The sequence below is a fragment of the Temnothorax longispinosus genome, chromosome 10, assembly GCF_030848805.1.
Source record: "Temnothorax longispinosus isolate EJ_2023e chromosome 10, Tlon_JGU_v1, whole genome shotgun sequence".
Lineage (NCBI taxonomy): Eukaryota > Metazoa > Arthropoda > Insecta > Hymenoptera > Formicidae > Temnothorax > Temnothorax longispinosus.
The window spans coordinates 706,154-726,261 of NC_092367.1; the positions used below are offsets into that span (position 1 = coordinate 706,154).

The 20,108-nt window shown below is 38.8% G+C and overlaps 1 protein-coding gene across 2 annotated transcripts in view; it reads left to right on the forward strand.

The window, feature by feature from the left end:
* Gaba-b-r3 (gamma-aminobutyric acid type B receptor subunit 3) overlaps nt 1-20,108 on the forward strand; it is a 70,117-nt gene that overhangs the window by 37,509 nt on the left and 12,500 nt on the right. For both annotated transcript variants that reach the window (XM_071790571.1, XM_071790572.1), the window contains exons 6-8: nt 5,620-5,823; nt 9,177-9,401; nt 10,495-10,555. In XM_071790571.1, the coding sequence (XP_071646672.1) occupies nt 5,620-5,823; nt 9,177-9,401; nt 10,495-10,555 (490 nt within the window). The remainder of the gene's footprint in view (nt 1-5,619; nt 5,824-9,176; nt 9,402-10,494; nt 10,556-20,108) is intronic.

The following is a 20,108-nucleotide window of genomic DNA, read 5'->3' on the forward strand; positions in this document are numbered from 1 at the left end:
TGCGGGCTCTTTATAAATGCAATTTCTTGTTTCTTGTTTATGCAATGTGCAACTCAGCGCGGCTGTAAATCTCGCCGGGAGTACGTATAACAGGGAGAACGACAATTTGTTTAAGTTTTTAACATGAAAGTTAATTAAAAAATTAAAATATATATGCCAAAAAAATCAGAGAATAAAATTTTATCATACGCATTTTGAAAACGTCGATATTCTGTTTTTGTGAAAAGATAATAGGAAATTGTGCGTGGTCAGAGGCGGAAAATGTCTGATATAAAACAAGTCCCAACTACTGGATACATTCCATTCATTATGAATGAAATGGGTTTGAATAAGAGAAAATGCCTGACACAAAACAAGCCCTAACTATATAGATAAATACTTTATATCAGACATTTTCTGCCAGACCTTTGTCTCTCGTCGGATCCCTCTTCAACTTTGTTTCGGACGTTACTTCAATCTTCATTACGATCTGTAATTGCTATTTTGCGGGATTAATTGAGGCGTAAAAAGTGAAGAGAATAATTCCAAATTTTATTCGAAAAATATCTTCGGAGGAAGAAAACCAGCGCACTGTATCGTTCATATTAAATTTCCAGTTATCCTATTCCTACATATACATCAGCGTAAACATCGAGTTGAAATTGCAGTCGGTTCGTTGCGTTCCGGGATATATGTGCTACTCGCATCCTTGCCACAAATTACCAACGTTGCAATAAGTCTCTCCATTTCCCCCCTTTCTATCTCTCTCTCTCTCTCTCTCTCCCTTTACTGACCCGTTTGCGAGTTATGCTTTAAATCGTGCTGTTTAGTGTTGCACAATTTTACGGTTCATTTCACAGGTTTGCTCGCAATGTTTCCACAGCTGCGTTCCTGCAAGATTAACTCATACATTTCAAAAAATTCAAAAATTCTCACCTATTTTAACGATGATGCACACATATTCATTTTTTATAACATTATTTTTGCGCTAGAATGCCGTTATTCGGACATTTAGAAGAGCAAAGAGGTGTTTTAAAAATTAGTTTTTAACACGTTTGCGAATATTTACGCATTAAAATGGTAACCGACACGAGTTGGAAAATATTAAGCATTCTTCGATAAAATACGAAATATTTTGTTATCTCGTTTAAAATCGCGAGACAGTAACGAATTCAGATGATTCTACATTTCGGCTGGCGCATATAATTTTCTCGCTCGCGCTATTGTAAGTATAACGATGGCCTTCATTCTCTCATTCACCGCACACTCCGCTACACGCGGGCGAAGGACAGGCCATTGTGTAACAATGCGATCGTGTGTGCCCACGTCAGCGTCCGGTATGGCACGTTTGCATTGAAGTGTATGTATCGGTTTGCCTTACAAGTTAACTGGGAGCCAGCTCGTTACATACGTGACATCTTACGTGAAACGCGCGTGACACCTTAAACGTACCGCACAGTATGTACATACCTATTTCTCTCTGGCGCCTGTCACGATCACCCACCCACGTAAAATTTCCACCGTCGCGTACCGGGGCGATTTGTACGAATATTCCTTGCGCCGCCCCTACTGGAACGTCAAAATTACGGGGACGCCCAACGTTAATATCGCATTAAGGATATTCATATTCGCGCGATCGATGCGTCGCACATGCTTCCCCGCAAATGGAGATTCCTGGACACGGTTCACGGAATATCCCTCAATGTCGGTCAATTACCTATACGGCGCGTCAGAATGTCAGAATAAATTTCCGGGTCCACGAAGGCCAACATTCGGCGAAGGGGTGACATCTTGGGCGACCATACTGGCGATTCAATATAACGCCGATGTCACCGTTCGCGAAACGACCCTTAAACCGGTACCAAATCAAGGGTTCGACCAATCGTTACGTTTTCGCGACATTTAATATTCGTAGATTACGCTCAAGCCGTTTATTATGGTTAAAGGAACAGGCAATTTTTTTATTTCTTTCACACACTGCATCGACACACAGCAGAGCACAACAAAATAAAAATAAATGAAATAGAACGAAAAAGATCAATATTACGTACAGAGTCAACAGGACCAGTAAGATCATTTTTATAAACGTACAAAAGATTGTATCCTTCATGCTCTTGTAAACATAATCATCGTGCAATAACGAGTTGATACGTTAAATGTAAGTAACTTCCTTTAACTAAAAGAATTTAAGTACCAATACCGTCTGATACTTTCTTATATTTGCTTCTAGAAGTTATATGGCTATATAAAACTCGAGATACATTATCTTTATATATTTTCGTACATTTATATATTCAGATATATGTATATCTGTACCTCAGATGTAAAGAATCGTGTCTCCAGTTTTTGTCAAAATGGAGTTAATATAACAGGAGTTTAAATTGTATAATGATAAAGCTTCTTATGTTTATTATTACTAGTTTCTAAGATACAATGTTTAAAAAAAGTCGTATTGAAAATTTTTATAGTGCCTAATTTTTAAACCAGGTACAGGCAGTTATACTATTAAACATGTCAGTTAAGTTACTTTATTAAAAACTTGATAAATCAAGACGCTCTCTCTCTACTTTTATTTTATGTCTAAAAATGTATTATTTTCCTATTTAAAAAACTTTAAACCTTGTTTTCTTTGAATTTATAATAATGGAAATACGATTTTTTACTTCTAAGGTACAGATATATACAATTTATAACTTTAAGATAATTATAATATTTTCCTTGCGGTCGTTAGGTAGGATTTATGTACATATTTCATGAATAATCGTTAGGTAAGATTTATCTTATCGATCGCATTATGTATACACAATATAATATATTAAATGCCTTACTGTTTAAGCCATAATCATTGATTCTATCATAAGTGCCTCGCAACAGCTGCGTGAAATGTAAGGTCTGTATAAAATGTGCAACCTTTACGATAAACTTTTTATGATAATACAATGGCCAGCATCGTACACAATAAAAGAATGTATGCTCTTTTATAGCAAAATATCACACGACTAACATCAAGCGTTGCGCGCTCGGCAGAACTTTTTTTTCCGCGAGGATTTTTCCTGAAACAAATATATAACTTTCCATACGCACGATTTTAATCCCATTTCTCTTTTTTACGTCCCTCGTCCCATATTCACTGATGACGCGTGCATAACGAACGCACGATTTTCCGGTGAAACGGGCAAATCTTCAATCTATCGATAAATCGGGAAATGGGATAAGTCGACGCGGCGCAAATGTCGAATTGCTGTCGGACCGCAAATCTATTATTCTGTATTGAGTGACAAGTTACCTCAGAAATTAATGGATAATAATGTAAATCCAAATCGCGACGTTGACACACATATGTCATGGAAGAATCGATTATTTCGGGGAAGAGTGCATCGTTACACGTGCCATCACCTGCTCTGACACTGAATAATTGATGCAGTTAAATTGAGAATTTGTTTTAAATTAAGAATCATTCCCATTCAATTACTGGGAACGCGCGCTCGCGCGGCACGTTCGCTGTAAGGAGAATTGCACAATGGGACGGAGATGAAAAACCTGTCGTTCAATATTTTTTAATGATCACATAAGAGTTTCCTATCTCTCCTTCCGTTCTTTCGCGGAGATCACGCGTGTTAACGTTATCGAAAAATCGTACTTCAAGTAAAGCGGAAGCATGCAACTATACCCTCTTTTCACTCCCCAGTCTCTGCGCCGGACCACAAATAATTCCAGCCATTAAGCGCGCTAGCGCGGCCTTTTGTGCACTGGGTAACAACTTTTTATTACCACTTTTAGTGCACTAGCCGTTGCGCTTGTAAAGAAACCCGGCAACCTGATTTACGAGAATGCTCGATACTTTCCGGACGTTTCCTTTTAGATTCGTTAAGAACTGATACGCTCTTTACTCTCGGTATGCCGTGCTCACGTGTATGCGTATCACTTACCCGCAACAAAATACGTATACTACTTCCAAAGATGCAGACATTTTTACATAATGAACATGATTTCAAATGCTGCCAGAATTCACAGTTTTTTATACAAATACAAAAAGTTGTTACTTTATATTAGTTATCTCATATTTAGATTTTAAGTATAAATTTGCAGCCTTTCGTATAGTTTCTGATATTTCATTTGTTATTTAATAATTAAGAAACTTTTTTAACAGAGATATTATTTATAGAGTTTAATGAAGAATTATTATTATACCTGTTGGTGTGATATAAAATGTACTCAACTATTGTATATTAACCCTTACTTGCCACACTGGGGTGCAAATCAACCCCACGACCATTCTCTTAATTTTAAGTACCTAAACCTACGGGGAGCGGGTCTATAGCGACATCTGCCGTTTTTTTTTCAATTTTTTGCATTTTTGCGTTTTGCATTTTGCATTTTGCAAATTTTAATTTTTTTATTATACATAATTTTAATTTTTGGCTATATAACCTACATAACTTTTAAAAGTAAGCTCTTAAGAAGTTCTAAAAAATTTGGCAAGTTAAAATATTGAATAGCTTATTTGTTATAACAATTTTTGTCGCTGGGATAGATTCCACCCCAATGTGGCAAGTATGTGATTCTACAGAAGTGTGGCAAGTAAGGGTTAAAATTATTAAGAAATAAAATGTAACTAATTAATTACAGTTAAAGAAAAAAACTTTACTGTTGAACTTTTTCAAATAGAATAACAAACGTTACATAAATCATAATTAAGTTTGTAGAATACGCTTGTTTCGCGCTCACGGACAATTGTAATCTCGTCTCTCGGAAGAAATTAATTGATTGTATCTCAGGGGGCAAAAATGTAACTGAGAGACCGTGACGCGCCGACCGAGTACAATTTAACGATGACCTACTTTATCCGCTAACTTGACCAGCGAAAAGGCGATACAAAATGCCTTAGGCAGATATTACAATGCTCAAAGTGCACCTGGCAAAGCTGGCGAAGCTAAAAGAGCGGAAACAACGTTCCGGAGCGGAAGATACGGAAGATACGATGAGAGGAATAGCCAGTGAAGGCAACAAGGCAAGAAGATGAACAAGGCGCACGGCGAGATATATTTTACAAAGACATCCCGGAGGATCCGCGAACAACCCTGTTCTCCTCGTCGTTTCTCACTACACGGAACATCCAGCCTTATTACAGTTATTACGCGATCGTCATAAATAATTTCGCCTGACCAACTACTCGCCGTCGATCTTCCCGGCGCGGCGGAGACTTCGCCAGTTGAGATTTCGAGATCCAGGCGAACGCGATCGCGAACGATAATCCTGTAAGCTCCTGTTCTTCGGCAAATCGGAAAAGTAAATCGATAGATAGTGAGGCCGAGCACGTTTCGCGACCCATTGCGCGTATATCGCGCCGTCCCCCGGGCTACCTTGACGAATCGTGGCAATCGTGTCAGGCATCGATCGCGATAATGCGGCATCACTATCGCGCAGCATTGTGCGTTCGTACCTATTGTTCGCGCAAACACGATGAACTGGGACAATGTTCTTTTGCAGCGCCGTGTTTAATCTCGCGCTCGAGTTCCGGCACATTCCTCTGTATATCGTGCTAAATATAGCGTACGCAACGGGGTTTATTACTCCGCGGAATTGCGGGAACGCGATTAAAACGAATCTTTCATTAACTGCGTCTCCTTTTCGTTGCAGGCCTGGAAGCTCGGGATGCACGGCGGCGATTACGCGTGGATTTTGCCAGGTGAGACCATCGACGCCTTGGGGATAAAGGGCGATTGGTGGCGCGCCGGCATCGGAGAGTGCACGACTTCCCAGCTGTCACAGACTCTGGACGGTTTAATCATCGTCAAGAGCCACCCCACGGTCGTCGGAAACGAGACCAGCGCGTCGGGATTGGTATGTCGTTTTTGCCGAGTTGGCCGTTTCAATTTCTCTTATTAATACATAACGGTCGATAAAATATTACGTTGAGTTAGACTAGTTAGACAGTTAGACTGTCACGAACTAATTTGAACGACATATACACGATTCTTCAAGTTTCCCGTCATCGCCCCTTCTTTGATTTACACGTATATCCTTTGATCAGTCGTTTGTTCTCAACGACAATTTGCGTTTACGGTATCCCGCGTTTACGAGGCAACAAGTTTAATATAAAAAAAATAGATAACGATCGTTCCGGGACCGTTAATGTTAACGGCGGCGATAATTGCAGAATTCCGCGTCCCATAAAGACGAAGGCGAAGATGCGAAGAAAGCTTAGTCGCGGAGTCGTTGTGCAATAATAACGCCTGGGCTGCCGCTACAACCCTACCTAGGCGCCGTAATAAATGAAGTCCCACGAGCGGAAATTAGAGTGTGCAACGAAGAAAGCTGGAGGTCTTGCTATACACGAGCAAGACTCCTTCCATTATGTTCCATTAAAGGCCCGCGTAGTGAAACGTTAAAGTGGAAAGGGACTGGGTCGTAGCGCGTCTTTTCGCACCCTCCCCCCCCCCAGGAGCTGGGTAATCAGCCTAATGACGACTGACGAGCCGCCGTAATCGACGTTCGCGTCTAAAGTCAGCCGTCGATTTTGAGCACTCGTGAAAATAACAAATCGCAAAAATAGACAGCGCGTCGCGGTGCCGTCGTATGTGGATTGTACACGTCGCGGTTTTCACATCCGTCCGACGTCTTCCCCGAACACGTTTCCAATATAGGTATAGATATCTGTCCCGGATATGTCCTGGAACACGCTTCCTTCTGCGACATCAACGTGAATAATTTCGCTGTGTACCCGTGCAATTTTCTCCACGATCGAAATAAAAATATGGTGAAAATAATGATGTTTGGTGTAGTAACAGTTTCTATATAATGCTATTAACCCCTTGAGTGTCACACAATTTTCCTCGAGTGGTCCTAAAATACTAAAAACAAAAGATTCTCGAAAATTAATGAAAGTTTACGTAGAGGGGTTTTTCATGGCGCTTTAATGACGTCATTATTATTAGTTGCAATTATCTGTAAATATATTTACAGATCGGTTCTACATTTCATTTATTTCTTTATTTAATGTGTTTTTTTTTTCATTTTAATAGCATTTTTTAGACTCTTAGGCCGGTATTCATAGTCGGTTCTTATATTTAAGACCGTCTTAAGTACAATCTTAAGATGTTATTAACCAATCACAGAGCCGTATTAGCATCTTAAGATATTACTTAAGACGGTCTTGAAATAAGATCTGATTATGAATACCGGCCTTAATGTTAATGCTTAATATATTATTGAACAATTAGCTTCTTCGAATAACTACAAAATTTCTGATAAGGAAGAGTTAGCGCTGATAACAGAATAGTTAGTGTTGTATTTTTACATATCTTTTTAGGCAATTTTTAATATCTCTCTACCGGCCATGTCCCTTCTTTTCATCACATAATTTAATGTTTTATTCTTTATTCCATTTTTAGACGCTAGATTTCATGATAAGTGCGTATGTATTCAATATCATCTGCAGGATGCAAAACGCAGGAAATCAATTTTATCGCGTATGGCTACGTCGATTTTTCACAAAGATAATTTTTCGAAAATCCGGCGTGTACGCAGCACACATGAAAGGACGCCGCGCGTACGTTTTATATATAATTTGACAGGTGAACTAACATGTGTTCCTAAAAAAACAGGTGGGAAAACATGTGTAGTGCAAATGCTTTGAAACATGACATCGCTGCTATCGCGATAAATGCGCGCTGGCTTCACTAAATCAAGATCACAGGTCGATGTAATCGTCAATATATCTTTGCGCAGAAAAACCGCAATCGAATGAATTTTGTCTCGTTAAAAAACTAACAAGAAGACTCTACCGCTTCCAATAAACACAAGATTGCTTACTTGGAACTATTCATTTGCGAGATATAATAAATTAATTATAAATAAAATTGATTTTGCTTCAAAGTCATTTCCAAAGACATTTTCATCGAAATCGATATAATCACCAATATTTTCGTACAGAAAAATCTTAGTAGGATAATTTTTGGTTTCGTTGGAAAGCTAAGAGACTTTTAATGAATACAAGATATCTCCGATAAGTAGTTGGCGAGATAACTATTATTTACGAAAATAAAACTGATTTTGCTTCAAAATTCATCTCTGTCTTCATATCAATCTTAATTATACATTAAACACAAAAGAATACAGAAATTATCATATTAATAAGCGGTCGATATATAGCATATGCAGCCTTCCGTTACCTGAATCATTTGATTTCTATTCACTTATTGTTTATTCCGTGTTCTCAATCTAGAAATAGTCATGGTCAAACTAAAATCGGCGAAAAGTTCAAAGTGCAATGCGAGATATATCCGAATCTAACAATAATAATAATCTAATTGAAAGCTTAATATAAACCGTGTAGCTAGAGATATGACGTTCTAATTCGACATTAGAGAGTAATGTATAAAAACGGTGAGTTTGACATTCCTTCGAGAGGATGATTGCTCTAACTTTTCGATCTACGACATATACGAGCTAAATTGAGATACGCGTTTCGAAAGTTAAGCCGCTGGAAGAGTATTTCGAGTATGCTGGGCATAAAGAGAAAGATTCGACGTCACTATTTTCCCCTTCAGCGAGCAATTCTCAAACTTCTGGACGTAAAATTATAAATGTAAGAACACCCACGTGACATTTCAGCGGAAATTGCGGAAATGGTAGTTCGACCAGGTTCTCAGCGAGCTTAATGCGGCATACAGAAAAGCTCAAGGGTGCTTACTATGCGCTAATCTGTAATAAAATGTGATTTTATATAGACACTTAATCAGATTTGTTGCGGCAAATTCGAGAAATGAGAATTTTCATCATCCCCGTTACTTGCTACGCAATTCCGATGAATATCGTAACTGCGACATCCTTGCTGATCCGGCTTACGATACGCTTCAACGCTTCAACTAAAAATAACGTTGTTAAAAATTAAAATTCTTTCGTTCTTCCTCTTCCGCACATTTCGATATTGCCGAAATGTTAAATTAACGAGTGGCAAAATTTTTTTTCCTCTACGTTTGCGACAAAATTTTTTTCCCGTGCGAACGGAATACAACAACGCGTCGTTGCTGGCGCGAACGACAAATTAAATTTAACTCTCGCTCGTCAGTCGATTCAAACGTCCGTCCCTTCTTCCGCTTCAATTTTTTTCTTTTTTAATTATACGACACTGCGCCAAAGGTTTTACGAATCGTCCGAACACGCTTTATGCATTGATCCCATTTATTTTGCAGACCAGCAAGAAGTTTACTTCGGAACTGAATAATACAGGCGTTGCGCACTCGAAATTTGCCGGTCAAACTTATGACGCCGTGTGGGCCATGGCACTCGCTCTCGCTGAAACTGAAGTCCTCCTAAATCGACGGAACGAGAGCATGGTACAGTACACACACACGAGGAGGGACCTCGCCAAGCTTCTGCTGGAGCAGCTTAAGGATTTGCGCTTCATCGGAGTTTCGGTGAGTCCTACAGTCGAAGGATAAATAAAGCACCACGGCCATTTATTACGTCCGTCCGCGAAACTTGAGGAACGCCACACAGAAAAGTGCATAAAATTGCCCCAAAGAGTCCATATGTATAGAACTACCATGATCCATTCGTCTATAGATCCTCTTTTATTAATTCGGTGCCGAGTCTCCCATACAAAAATGTCGTGCAATTTTTAAGGTTTCAGTAATAATCGAAGACGAAGAATTTTCAACAAATATTAAGTTAAAAGACGTGGGCGAAATTTCAAGTCACGATTGGTTATAGATTGTGATTATTACAACATATCTTTCTTTTCCTTTAAGAAAGTATTCTGATTTGAAAGATCGTAAAAAAACATATTTTTTAGGAATTTTTTGTAGAGAAACGAAAAAAAACGAATAAGCAAAATAAACTTTGCGTATTCTTTTAGCGTTATTTATTTTTATTTTTTAAGTAATATAAAAACGCTCTTCTTTTCTCATGTTATATCCTCGTCACTGCTCGTAAGAAAAAACGCATATGGACGGTGTAAATGAGATTCTAGCTGTTCTAGGTATTTGAAGCGCAAGAACCAAAGATTTTCTTATTCAAAAGTGTGGCTATTTACACCATTTACACCATTTACAGCGTCTATATGCGTTTTTTCTTGCGAGCTCTTAATGACCAGAATATAACATAAAAAGAAGAGCGTTTTTGCTATTTAGAAAATAAAAATATATTCTTAAAATAAGGCTAAAAGAACATCATACAAAGTTTAACATTATGCGCTTTTTTTTTTCTCTACAAAAAATTCCTAAAAAATATTTTCTTTTACGACCTTTTAAACTAGAATATAATATCCCCTTAAAATTTTTCGACGAATTTTTAGAGAAGATCCTTTATAACTCGCATGAAATTAATATAACAATATGATTAATTTATTCCAACTTACAATGAATAAACGTGTGATTGGATTCACGTTTCAGTAATGAAACTCTAATTAGCTTTTATATTTTATAATAAACGATTTTATTGTGCCGTCATCACATTTTGCAGCTGTCCGTTCATACATTCGTCATATATTTGTTCTCGTTATGTTTATAGGGGCCGGTCTCCTTTGACGACGCGGATCGCGTTGGCATCACGGCGTTCTATCAGATGCACGGTAAGTTATGTGTCATTGAAAAATAAAGATAAATAAAAAAAAATGTATTTTTCCGACCGACGAAAATCTTTCATAGCCCATATAATAGAATGAATACCTATGGAATTTAACGAATCAACTGACACGAATTAAGGGATCAGAGAATTATTGGCTTAGCAAGATTTGATACGATAAATACCGTTTTGAAACTTCACCGACGAGAGTCAACTAGCACATTTCGCCGAACGCTCTCTGGACTTTACGCTTCATCCGCTCGGCCCGAGTCAATAACGGCGTTAAACGTACAATGAGCCAAGAGCTTATGCCATGGGTACACGATGAAACGATACAACTGGGTTGAGAGCACAGACAATGGCCCGATTCTAACGATGCGATGCGCGGCATATCGCGTGTTCTACCGACGAGGACAACTGGCGCGTGGACGCGCGTATAATGCAATTTATGAGTTTTCTATTATGAGCTGCGCGTAGCGCGCGTCTAGCGTCCCGCTAATGCGTTTTGTTTACGAGCACTTCCGCGCCATGTGCTTTAGGTCTGTATAACTCATTGTCGGCCTATCACTAACGCGGACGCATATGTATAAGCGTTCTACATTACACCGTCCTCTCGTTATACAGAAAACGCAATCTTCCTTTCAGAAATCGCTTTGAACGTTATGTGTATCGCTGCGAATTTCGAAACGAGATTATCCGTCTCTTGCTTTGATATAGGGATACTAATTCCTCTGTTATCGATACCGCATAAATTACTCATTTGACATTTCCGCAGATGATGATCTGCTGAAATATCTTATGCATTTAAATGAACGCCAATGACAATTATGTGCTAGGATGTACGTCGTGTAATTTGTATTTGAAATTAATCTTACTTATTACAACTTTATATATGATATGTTATTCAAAAAGCACATTGCAGAGCGTAACAAACAATGCATATGTTGATTGATGCATAAAGTATTAATACATATTAAAGTCGCAACAATTAAGATATAATAAGATATAATATATTTTTTCTTTCTCCCCTTGTTCTGGTTTCCAATGAAATGTCTGCAGCTTGTCGCTCTTCATCCGTTATTTATTTTGTAGAATCTTCTTCTTGCACGTTTGATGAGATTCTGGAGAAAAACTTTCCTTATACAATATTTTCCAATTGTACAATTGGAAAATTTTACACATACTGAAAATTTTTCAAGAAACACCCGACATCTTGATTCAAAAAGTTTTGAGCGACTCTAGGTGATTTGTTCAAATGATTGAAGCAATAAAGCTTCAATGGTGTGTACTATGACTTCTCATTTCTGATAAATGGAGCAGTGCGATTTAAATATGTGATTTACGCATGTCTCAGATGACCTAGGTATACCCTCAGGCATTGGATAGTTCGGGTACCTCGAGGTTGTCTCTACGTGAATTCCTGAGGTTGATATTTAACAATATCACCAAAAATGTTTGTGGAAATATATCCTACATTTTTAATGGTAGAAAGCACTCCTGGCTACGTCGCTGTGTGTCAACGGGCGCGCAAACGATGTGTTTGCCGCGCATTTAAAAATAATCGTACACAGCGAGGCGGCATGACGACACTTGCATTAAATTAAAAATTAGTCTCTACCTTTTATCATTAACGCTACAGTAACGCTGTTGTCGCGCTCGAATATAACGTTAATTAATCCAGAGAAACATTAGCCGAGAAAGCCGCGCCGGCCGCGCGATATACACTGATGCTCGCCGTGATTACCTTTTCCTGGGTCATTTCTTCTGTCCGTTATTCGCAAACGTATCCACATTGCAGTCACGCATTCCGGAGATGGCAACTCGATTTATTAATATTGTCGTAATAGTGCTTAATATTGCACATGCGGTCTTATGAAGTCTCTTCATTTCAGCGAAACACCACCTTTTCCAATACACCGTGTGCACAAATAGAATTAACTGCATTTGCCACAGAAAAAGCGTAAAGGGAACTGGCTGTAGGTGTAGTAAGTAATGTGCAGCGTATGTACCACAATTTCATTTATGTTTGTCATCAAAGATAAGCTGCTTTTGTAGTTACTCTTTTATCAATTTTTCATGTGATTTGACAAATTATGTCACTTCCATTCAAGGCATTGACAAATCTTTAGTATATCGTTTGTAAAATAAAATTCATTTGAATAGAATATGAATTCTTAGACAACTGATTTGATTTTATTATGCCTTGTTTATTGTAAATTTTCCTACTTATGAGCCACAGTCATCATTCTGCTATACCGCTAACAAATTGACGTGAAAACTTCCTACGACATTCCCATTCGTCTGAAGACGAAATCGCATAGACTTCGCAAACTACTAACTCGACGCAGCACGACTGCAACTGCTAACTTCGCATTCGCGAAACTGGTATTGAATTATAAAACTGAGTGCCTCTTGTACTCAAAATTGCAATCAGACATCTCTTGCACGTATGACGCTGCCACTGAATTCTTATCTCTTTCTTTCCATTTTTAAAGCCAATTCGAAATTAGATATTTGTCACAATTGGCTTAGCGTTTAGTTTAAAATGATGTTTAATTTAATCATCAAAGTAGCAATTACTTGCTATACATGTCACTCCGACATATTATTTCATATCTAGCACTATTTACAAACGGAACGTCATAATGCGGGAAACCGAATGTCTCCTGCAGATTAGTTTAACAGGAAATCAATACATATCGACCCCTTACATCGCGTCGCTACAGCTAAATCAAATGTAGGTCAATTAAACAGCTGGATCATTGCAGCTGTCAAGTGTAAACAATATTCATTTCTCAATATTGTTGCCAAAAAAAGTATTCAAAAGAAAATTTCGTATTGCTATCAAGACTTTGCTTCCTTGGATAAGATTCATGAATTTTATTGTTTCGGTATTAATAATATACGAATCTAATACTACGCGTATCTTTAGGAAAGAAAGAAGAAATGGTTATGTGATTTTAGGGGTCAAATATATTTATTATATACATAACATCGAATGTATTATATATATATATATAGTGAAAATCGACCCATCTGCCTCAGTCTCAATATTTTATTGCAATCAATCACGATCACGTTAAATGCCCTGCATGAAGCTGATCCTCATATGGATTTCCAATATGATGTTACGTCTTTTAACACATTCAGCCATTTACCGCGTGATACTTCAGTAATGGCAAAAACGATTTTCTTCTCTCTTTTTTTTTACAACGACGAGCTGACGAAAAGTGTGAAAAAGTTTTCTGCACAATTTATTTTCTGGGATAAATTGACTAATATTTCACCGCGAATTTTTACGGCCCCTGGACGGTCTGTTTGTGTTACAAACTCTCTAGTTTCGCATTTGTTCGCGTTTGTTTTCTGTTTCTCATTCTATTTATTAGTTACGTATATACAAACCGCACAAAATCTCTCTTTCTACGAATATGAAATAAACTCCCGCTCCGTAGAATTAATTATTATGAATCGATGTCAGCCCGTGCGATATAATAATTGACTACTTTGATAAGTAAATAAAATAAGACAATTGAAAGCAAATCGAATTTACGCGGAAGCGATTCTTTCGACGCGTGAAATCCGCTTACGGATGAAGTTATTGCGCAGCTATCATAAATTCGCATACATTAAGGCACGTACCGCGGGACCGATAACGGCATGCCGCATGAAAATAAAAGCCAACCAATTGCATATTCAATCAATTTTTTGCAGCGTCGCGTTTAGAGCCGGCGTCTCGACGCGCGCGAATCGACGATTTCACTTTTCTCTCGCGCATATGGAACTCTCTCCCGGGGAGGGTAGCTTTGCCCCGTGGCGGTTGAGGGTAAGTTAACGGATCCTGAAAATAAAGAACCGCTTAAATCTCTCGCCTCGGCGCTGAAGTTTAATGCTCGTAAGGGATTTTCAGGGGTTCCGCGTTGCGGGAACACGGAGCAGAGTAAACATCGGCTTGGCCGACCGACGCGACGTCGCGGTTTATGTACCTGCTAGATACGACGGATTCGTAGTCTCCGTCTGGGGATATGAGCTACGAAATGAGATCGTCGTCGTGAATCTCGCAGTAACGCAGTTGATAATACTCGGTGTTTTATCGAGTCTCGGTGATCTTTTATATTGGCAAAAGTCAATGCATTATTAATAAAGATGGCCTCTCGTCTATATTGATATGGGTAACAAACGCACGCGAAAGCGAAAAGATAGGAAGACTTGAGATGTGTTTTCGATAATACCACTGGTTAAACTAATATTTTTTTCATCGTCTTAAGTCGGCTTCAGAGTTAGGACCGGCATATGTTTATTAAATTATAATAGCCAATGACAATGATAATAGCAGGCATAGTATAGACAGCACAAGAGAAAAAAATATCGCTAATATTATTATCAAGCAGTTTTAAAAAGAATTAGCTTTTTCAATTTTTTTTGTGAATTTGTATATTAATGAAATATATATTGAAATTAATGTACAAAATAAAAGAATATGATAAATTGTGTTAAAATAATTTTATAAAATTATTATTCATTAATACCTTCATTAAATCAGTGTACTACTCTATTATCAGATATCTACATTAATTGCAATAATCACAAAATGTGGAACATGCCGATGTTAGTGGTACTTAACAGCAATATGCATTATGCATTACCAAAACTGACAATTTTATTTTTCCCGTTCAAAAGCAGTGATTTTCAGTTCTTTATTTTTCTGCCTGTTCTATTTGGTTGTTATTACGGTAATTAATGCGTTAGTAATTACGTGTGCGTCAGCTATCTCTCGCGTAGTGCGCTGTGGTCAAATAATGGAAAATACGAGGTCGCAAAACCAAGATAAATGCGTTGTAATTGCTTTCGTATTATTCTCACGGGAGATGTTCACATGTCCTCGCCGAAATTTTATAATTAATTTCATGCAAAAGAGAAATTGCTCCGAACCAAACTGCGCTGCAATTTCAACCGGTAATCATTCAGTACAACGGAAGCTCGGCGCATCTGAGATAAATCGAAGAAGCCGAGGATCGTTCCACGTCACGTGTATTTGTACTTCCATAATGCTCGACCAAAAATTGCGTCGTTAAAATGCTAAATGCATCATCGTATACCACAGATAGAAACGCGTGCGTCTACAGACTGAAAAATTTGAATAGATATCAAATTCGTTCCGAGATCCAAAACGTGCTACATCGTGCCCGAAAAATCTACGCCCGGAAAACGAGATTTGCGGGGTGGCGCAACGATAAAAGTTTACGCGCGCGGAATTCGGATGAAACGTTGCGTATGACCGTCACGATGTTTTTCGCGATCCAGCCTGCGAATCATCGCTTTACACGTTGCTTTACGACTTCACGAGAATCGATATACACGCTGCGTTTCATGCACGTTGAAGAACGCGATTCCGTCCGAGATTCCGTCTCCGTAGTCGGCACTAGCCGAAATCCATCGCGCCGGCGACGAACAATAGGTCAAGAGTTCTCTCTTGCCGTGCAACACAATGCCGACGCATAATTCGAGTGGCCCCGTGGAAGCACCGACCTCCGGTATGCCCACGATTTCGACGGTCAGAAATGTCAGAATTCCCCGCGAAATCAAGCCTCCTCGCGGGCACGCGTGTTCGCTCGCACCCCGTCAATGCATGCAGCGGATAATGGGCGGAAATATTTCCCCAGTGTGTCACCTATATATCCGGGAGTATTGCCTCAGTTTCGCGTATCCTCGATGCGCATTCGGGATCGAGGGCGCGATTCATTATTGCCCGCGTTTCTGCCTCTACCTGCCTTGTTGTCCGATCAAAAGCGACATGCACAGGAGGCCGGAACAATCTCTTAAAAGCTCCAATAGAAAACAACAGATAGCCTCTTCCATATATATTTTCGTCTTTTCCTATATATAAAGTACGAACACATTTTTCGGATATTAACCTCTACAGGACCGGCCCCTTTTTGGACGAGCTTTTTAGTGTTAGAACATTTTTGTCGTTGTCAGTGGGTTGAACTATATACGAAAAAGACGGCACTTAATATTAGGCTTCCGGTCCCGGAGAGGTTAAAGATTATATGATTATCGTGTTGTGTTTTGAAAATATATTAGAAATATTACTCAATATATTTCATACGTTTTTCAATCCTTTAGATACAAACAAGGGCTTCATTGATTTATAATAGCGTTATAAATGTTGTAGGTTATGCAATAATATTTCCCATTATTAGCTTAACAGAGATAATATTGACTATAGATTATCAAAAGCAATCTGTTCCAGAAACTTGTTATTACCAACGTCTTAAAACATCCTCCATAAAATTTGTAACAAATATTAGAACATCTGTCTCTCATCGCAGTAAGTTTAACAAAGAGAAACCGAGAGGCAGACAATCTAAATCTAAAACATTTTGTTTAAACTTGAGACCCTCTTGATACATAATACCGCAATTAAAGTTTGTATCATTCCTCTCTCTTTCTCTTTCTCCCCTCCCGTTCAAGATCATTCGTGTATTTCAAGATACAAAACGTTTTATTTTCAGCGTTCGTAATCTTATAATGTTTTCGTATAATATCCTCGCGATGAGAAAAACTCTTCGAAACTCGCGAAAATGATTTTCCACTTCGTGTATCACAGTGGGAAAGCATTAGTCGCGTGTCAGTTGGGTCAAAAACAATCGCGCGGGAGAGAATATTCTTTATTAGGGAAGTTTTGCGACGAGGAGTTAAGAACTCATCGGCTTTGTCGCCATAAAACCATACTAATACTCTTTTCCTCTCTCTTTCGGGAGCGCTGAACCCAAGAATCCAATCCCACTTTCACGCCTTTTTGATAACGCGACCGCCGTCCGTGGGTATATCACAGGCTCATCGCTCAGCTCGTTAACTTTTCGTTCGGAACCGCGCGAAGAAGCGACTTCTTTTTTAGCATCACACCGGTGGCATTGATTTTAGATAAAGTCAACGAACTGACACGAATTTCCGACGCCAATGGCAACTACGGAGTGGACCGGTACAAAAGAATCCGTACTGCTGTTTGGACAAATTAAATAGCATCGACTGCTACCTCACGCGTTTACCACCTGTGACCTGCCTTCGATCTATCTCTCTCTGTCTCTCTCTTTCTTTTTTCTCTGTTTCTCTCTCTTTCTTTTATAGCCGCACGCTCGTTTTCAGCTGTCAGACTCTACCGCAATCTATCAAATTCCGCGACAAATAGTAAACCTCGCGTTGCCGAGATTTGTGCGAGATTTTTCAACGCAATACGTTACAATTGCACTATTGCACAGGAGAGATAGAAAGGGACAACTACCTATCTGCCCTACGACAAATCAAATGGAAGATCGATCGATATCGCGTATCTATCACGTATCCTCACTTGAGAATATAATGATAGACGAAGGGGAACCATCGAAAGCGATGGGGTGAAGTGACTGTGTAGTAATTTTTCGTAAAGGTCAACGAGAGAGCTGCGAAGAATACTGAGCGCGTATAGCGGTATAGGAAAGATTCTTGTACGACGGGCCGTCGTCGTACGGATATCGATTCAACTCGGTATCTTTCCGAGAGAAAAGTGCCAGAGCAAGTTGTTTGCACATTACATTGAAGTGGAAATCGGATGCAAGCGAGAACGAGGAAAAAGGGCAGCGCGCAATTGAATTTTATTTTGCTTATTACGCCGAGAGGCAATGGAGTTGTTCGATTACTCTCAATAATCATGCAGGGCGGAGTCGGCCAAATAGATTTGTCGATTGTTTCGAGAGCAATTGCGACTACGTCACCGGCATCTAACGTGTCGTTTATTTCACTTTGTCATTTCCGTCGTTTTTCCCATTACTCACTATCGGCCACCGTCCGCGTCCACCAGTTCATTCTTTACCTTATTGTGCCGCGGTACCGCGAGGTCACTTGAGAAGGATGTAATTCCCGCGTACTCCCGCTCCGAGGTATTCCATCGATCTATTTGCTCGGCGGCTGGTAGAGCAAGCTCGGAGCATATACGTTGCGAGAGCGCGGTAATCTAAAATTCGCCCGCGCCCAATTTGCACGCGAGATTAAGCACGCGGGAAAGCGGTCATCGCGTCCGTTATCGCGGGTTTATCATAAAATATTACGCACACTCGCTATGGAGAAATTGCGTCGCGATGTTGACGGAATATGACGGACGCGCGTGGGGGGGGGGGGGGGGAAAAAAAAAAAAGAAAATAAAATCGCCCGTAAAACCGCGGGCGTCAGATCCCTTTATCCACCATTTACGTCCGAAACGTTTCGAGCGAAACAATCCGAGAGATTGGACGACAGTTTGTTACACCGTTATAAAATCATGCTCGTTGTGTTCTTTTTTTTTGTTACTAACAATATCTAAGTGATAATCGCCGCGAGATCGGCGAACAAGCTCACGCGAGCGACGCGCTGAAAGGCAAACAAATTGTTCAACAAGGAACTACAAAGACTATTTTGCACGATCTAAAATTTTACGCGAAAGAATTTTAGCTTAAATTTTTGGTATATTATGCAAAATCTTTTATCTTAAAGATTTTATTCTATTTTTTATATGATAGATATAAAATTATGATTAAAATTCTGTTGCACATTCGACTGCAAATTATAGTTTACGGATCTAAGCGCTTCGAGAAGAGAAATGCACAAGAGAGAAATTTACATTGACGTGACACGGAGAGAAACAAGAGCCAGCATGGGTAGTATAAATTGCGAGCATTTGCTGATTCCAGCAGAAAGAATAAATATAACGGCACGACTATTCTTTGTTGCGCCTCAAATTAAATTTGATGTGACACAGCTAACTGCTCTCTGGTACTGTAAAAGAAAATCGTCGACAAATCTACAGGATGCTTCACGATGGTTCTAAGGCACTTTGCATAATGAAAATAATAACAAATTGATGAAAGCACTCGCGCATTTGTTATACGATAAGCAGTTTACTGAAACTTTAAATCTGCGTAAGTGGTTTATGCTCGGAAGAGAAATTTAGAGCATTTTAACTCATGTGATCCAGTATTTTTACTTATTCAAGTGAGTTCTTCATTTGTACAGAATTTATAACGCCTTCAAATAGTTAAATATGAATGATTAAACGTTTTTACTATCTTTGAATACGATTCTTTCTTGCTACATTACATGTGAATTTTATGACGGAAAGTACATATTATCACCTCCTATATATATATAGGAAATATCTTAAAAATGTATAATATCGAAATAATTTAAGACGCATAAAAATAATACTATCTTATTTCTTAATGACAAATGGCTTCTATATGAAGTGTTCTATAATTACCGTACACTTTAATAAGGTATTCCAGAGATTAATTAGAATCGAAAATCCTGATACAAAAGTCTCGAAGTCATACCGGTCTATAATTGGATTTAATTCTTTTGATTCTCACTGATTCTCACTGAATTTAATGTGAAACGAGCACAATAATTGATCGTACTTCCAAGAACTTGGCAAGAAATCCAGATTACTTGTTTCAGAATCAAACGCAAGAAGTCTGCTGAAAGATTTAAGAGACAATCGGACATTTCTATGACTTGCTACAAAACGCTCTCTTGCTTATTGTTTGTTATAA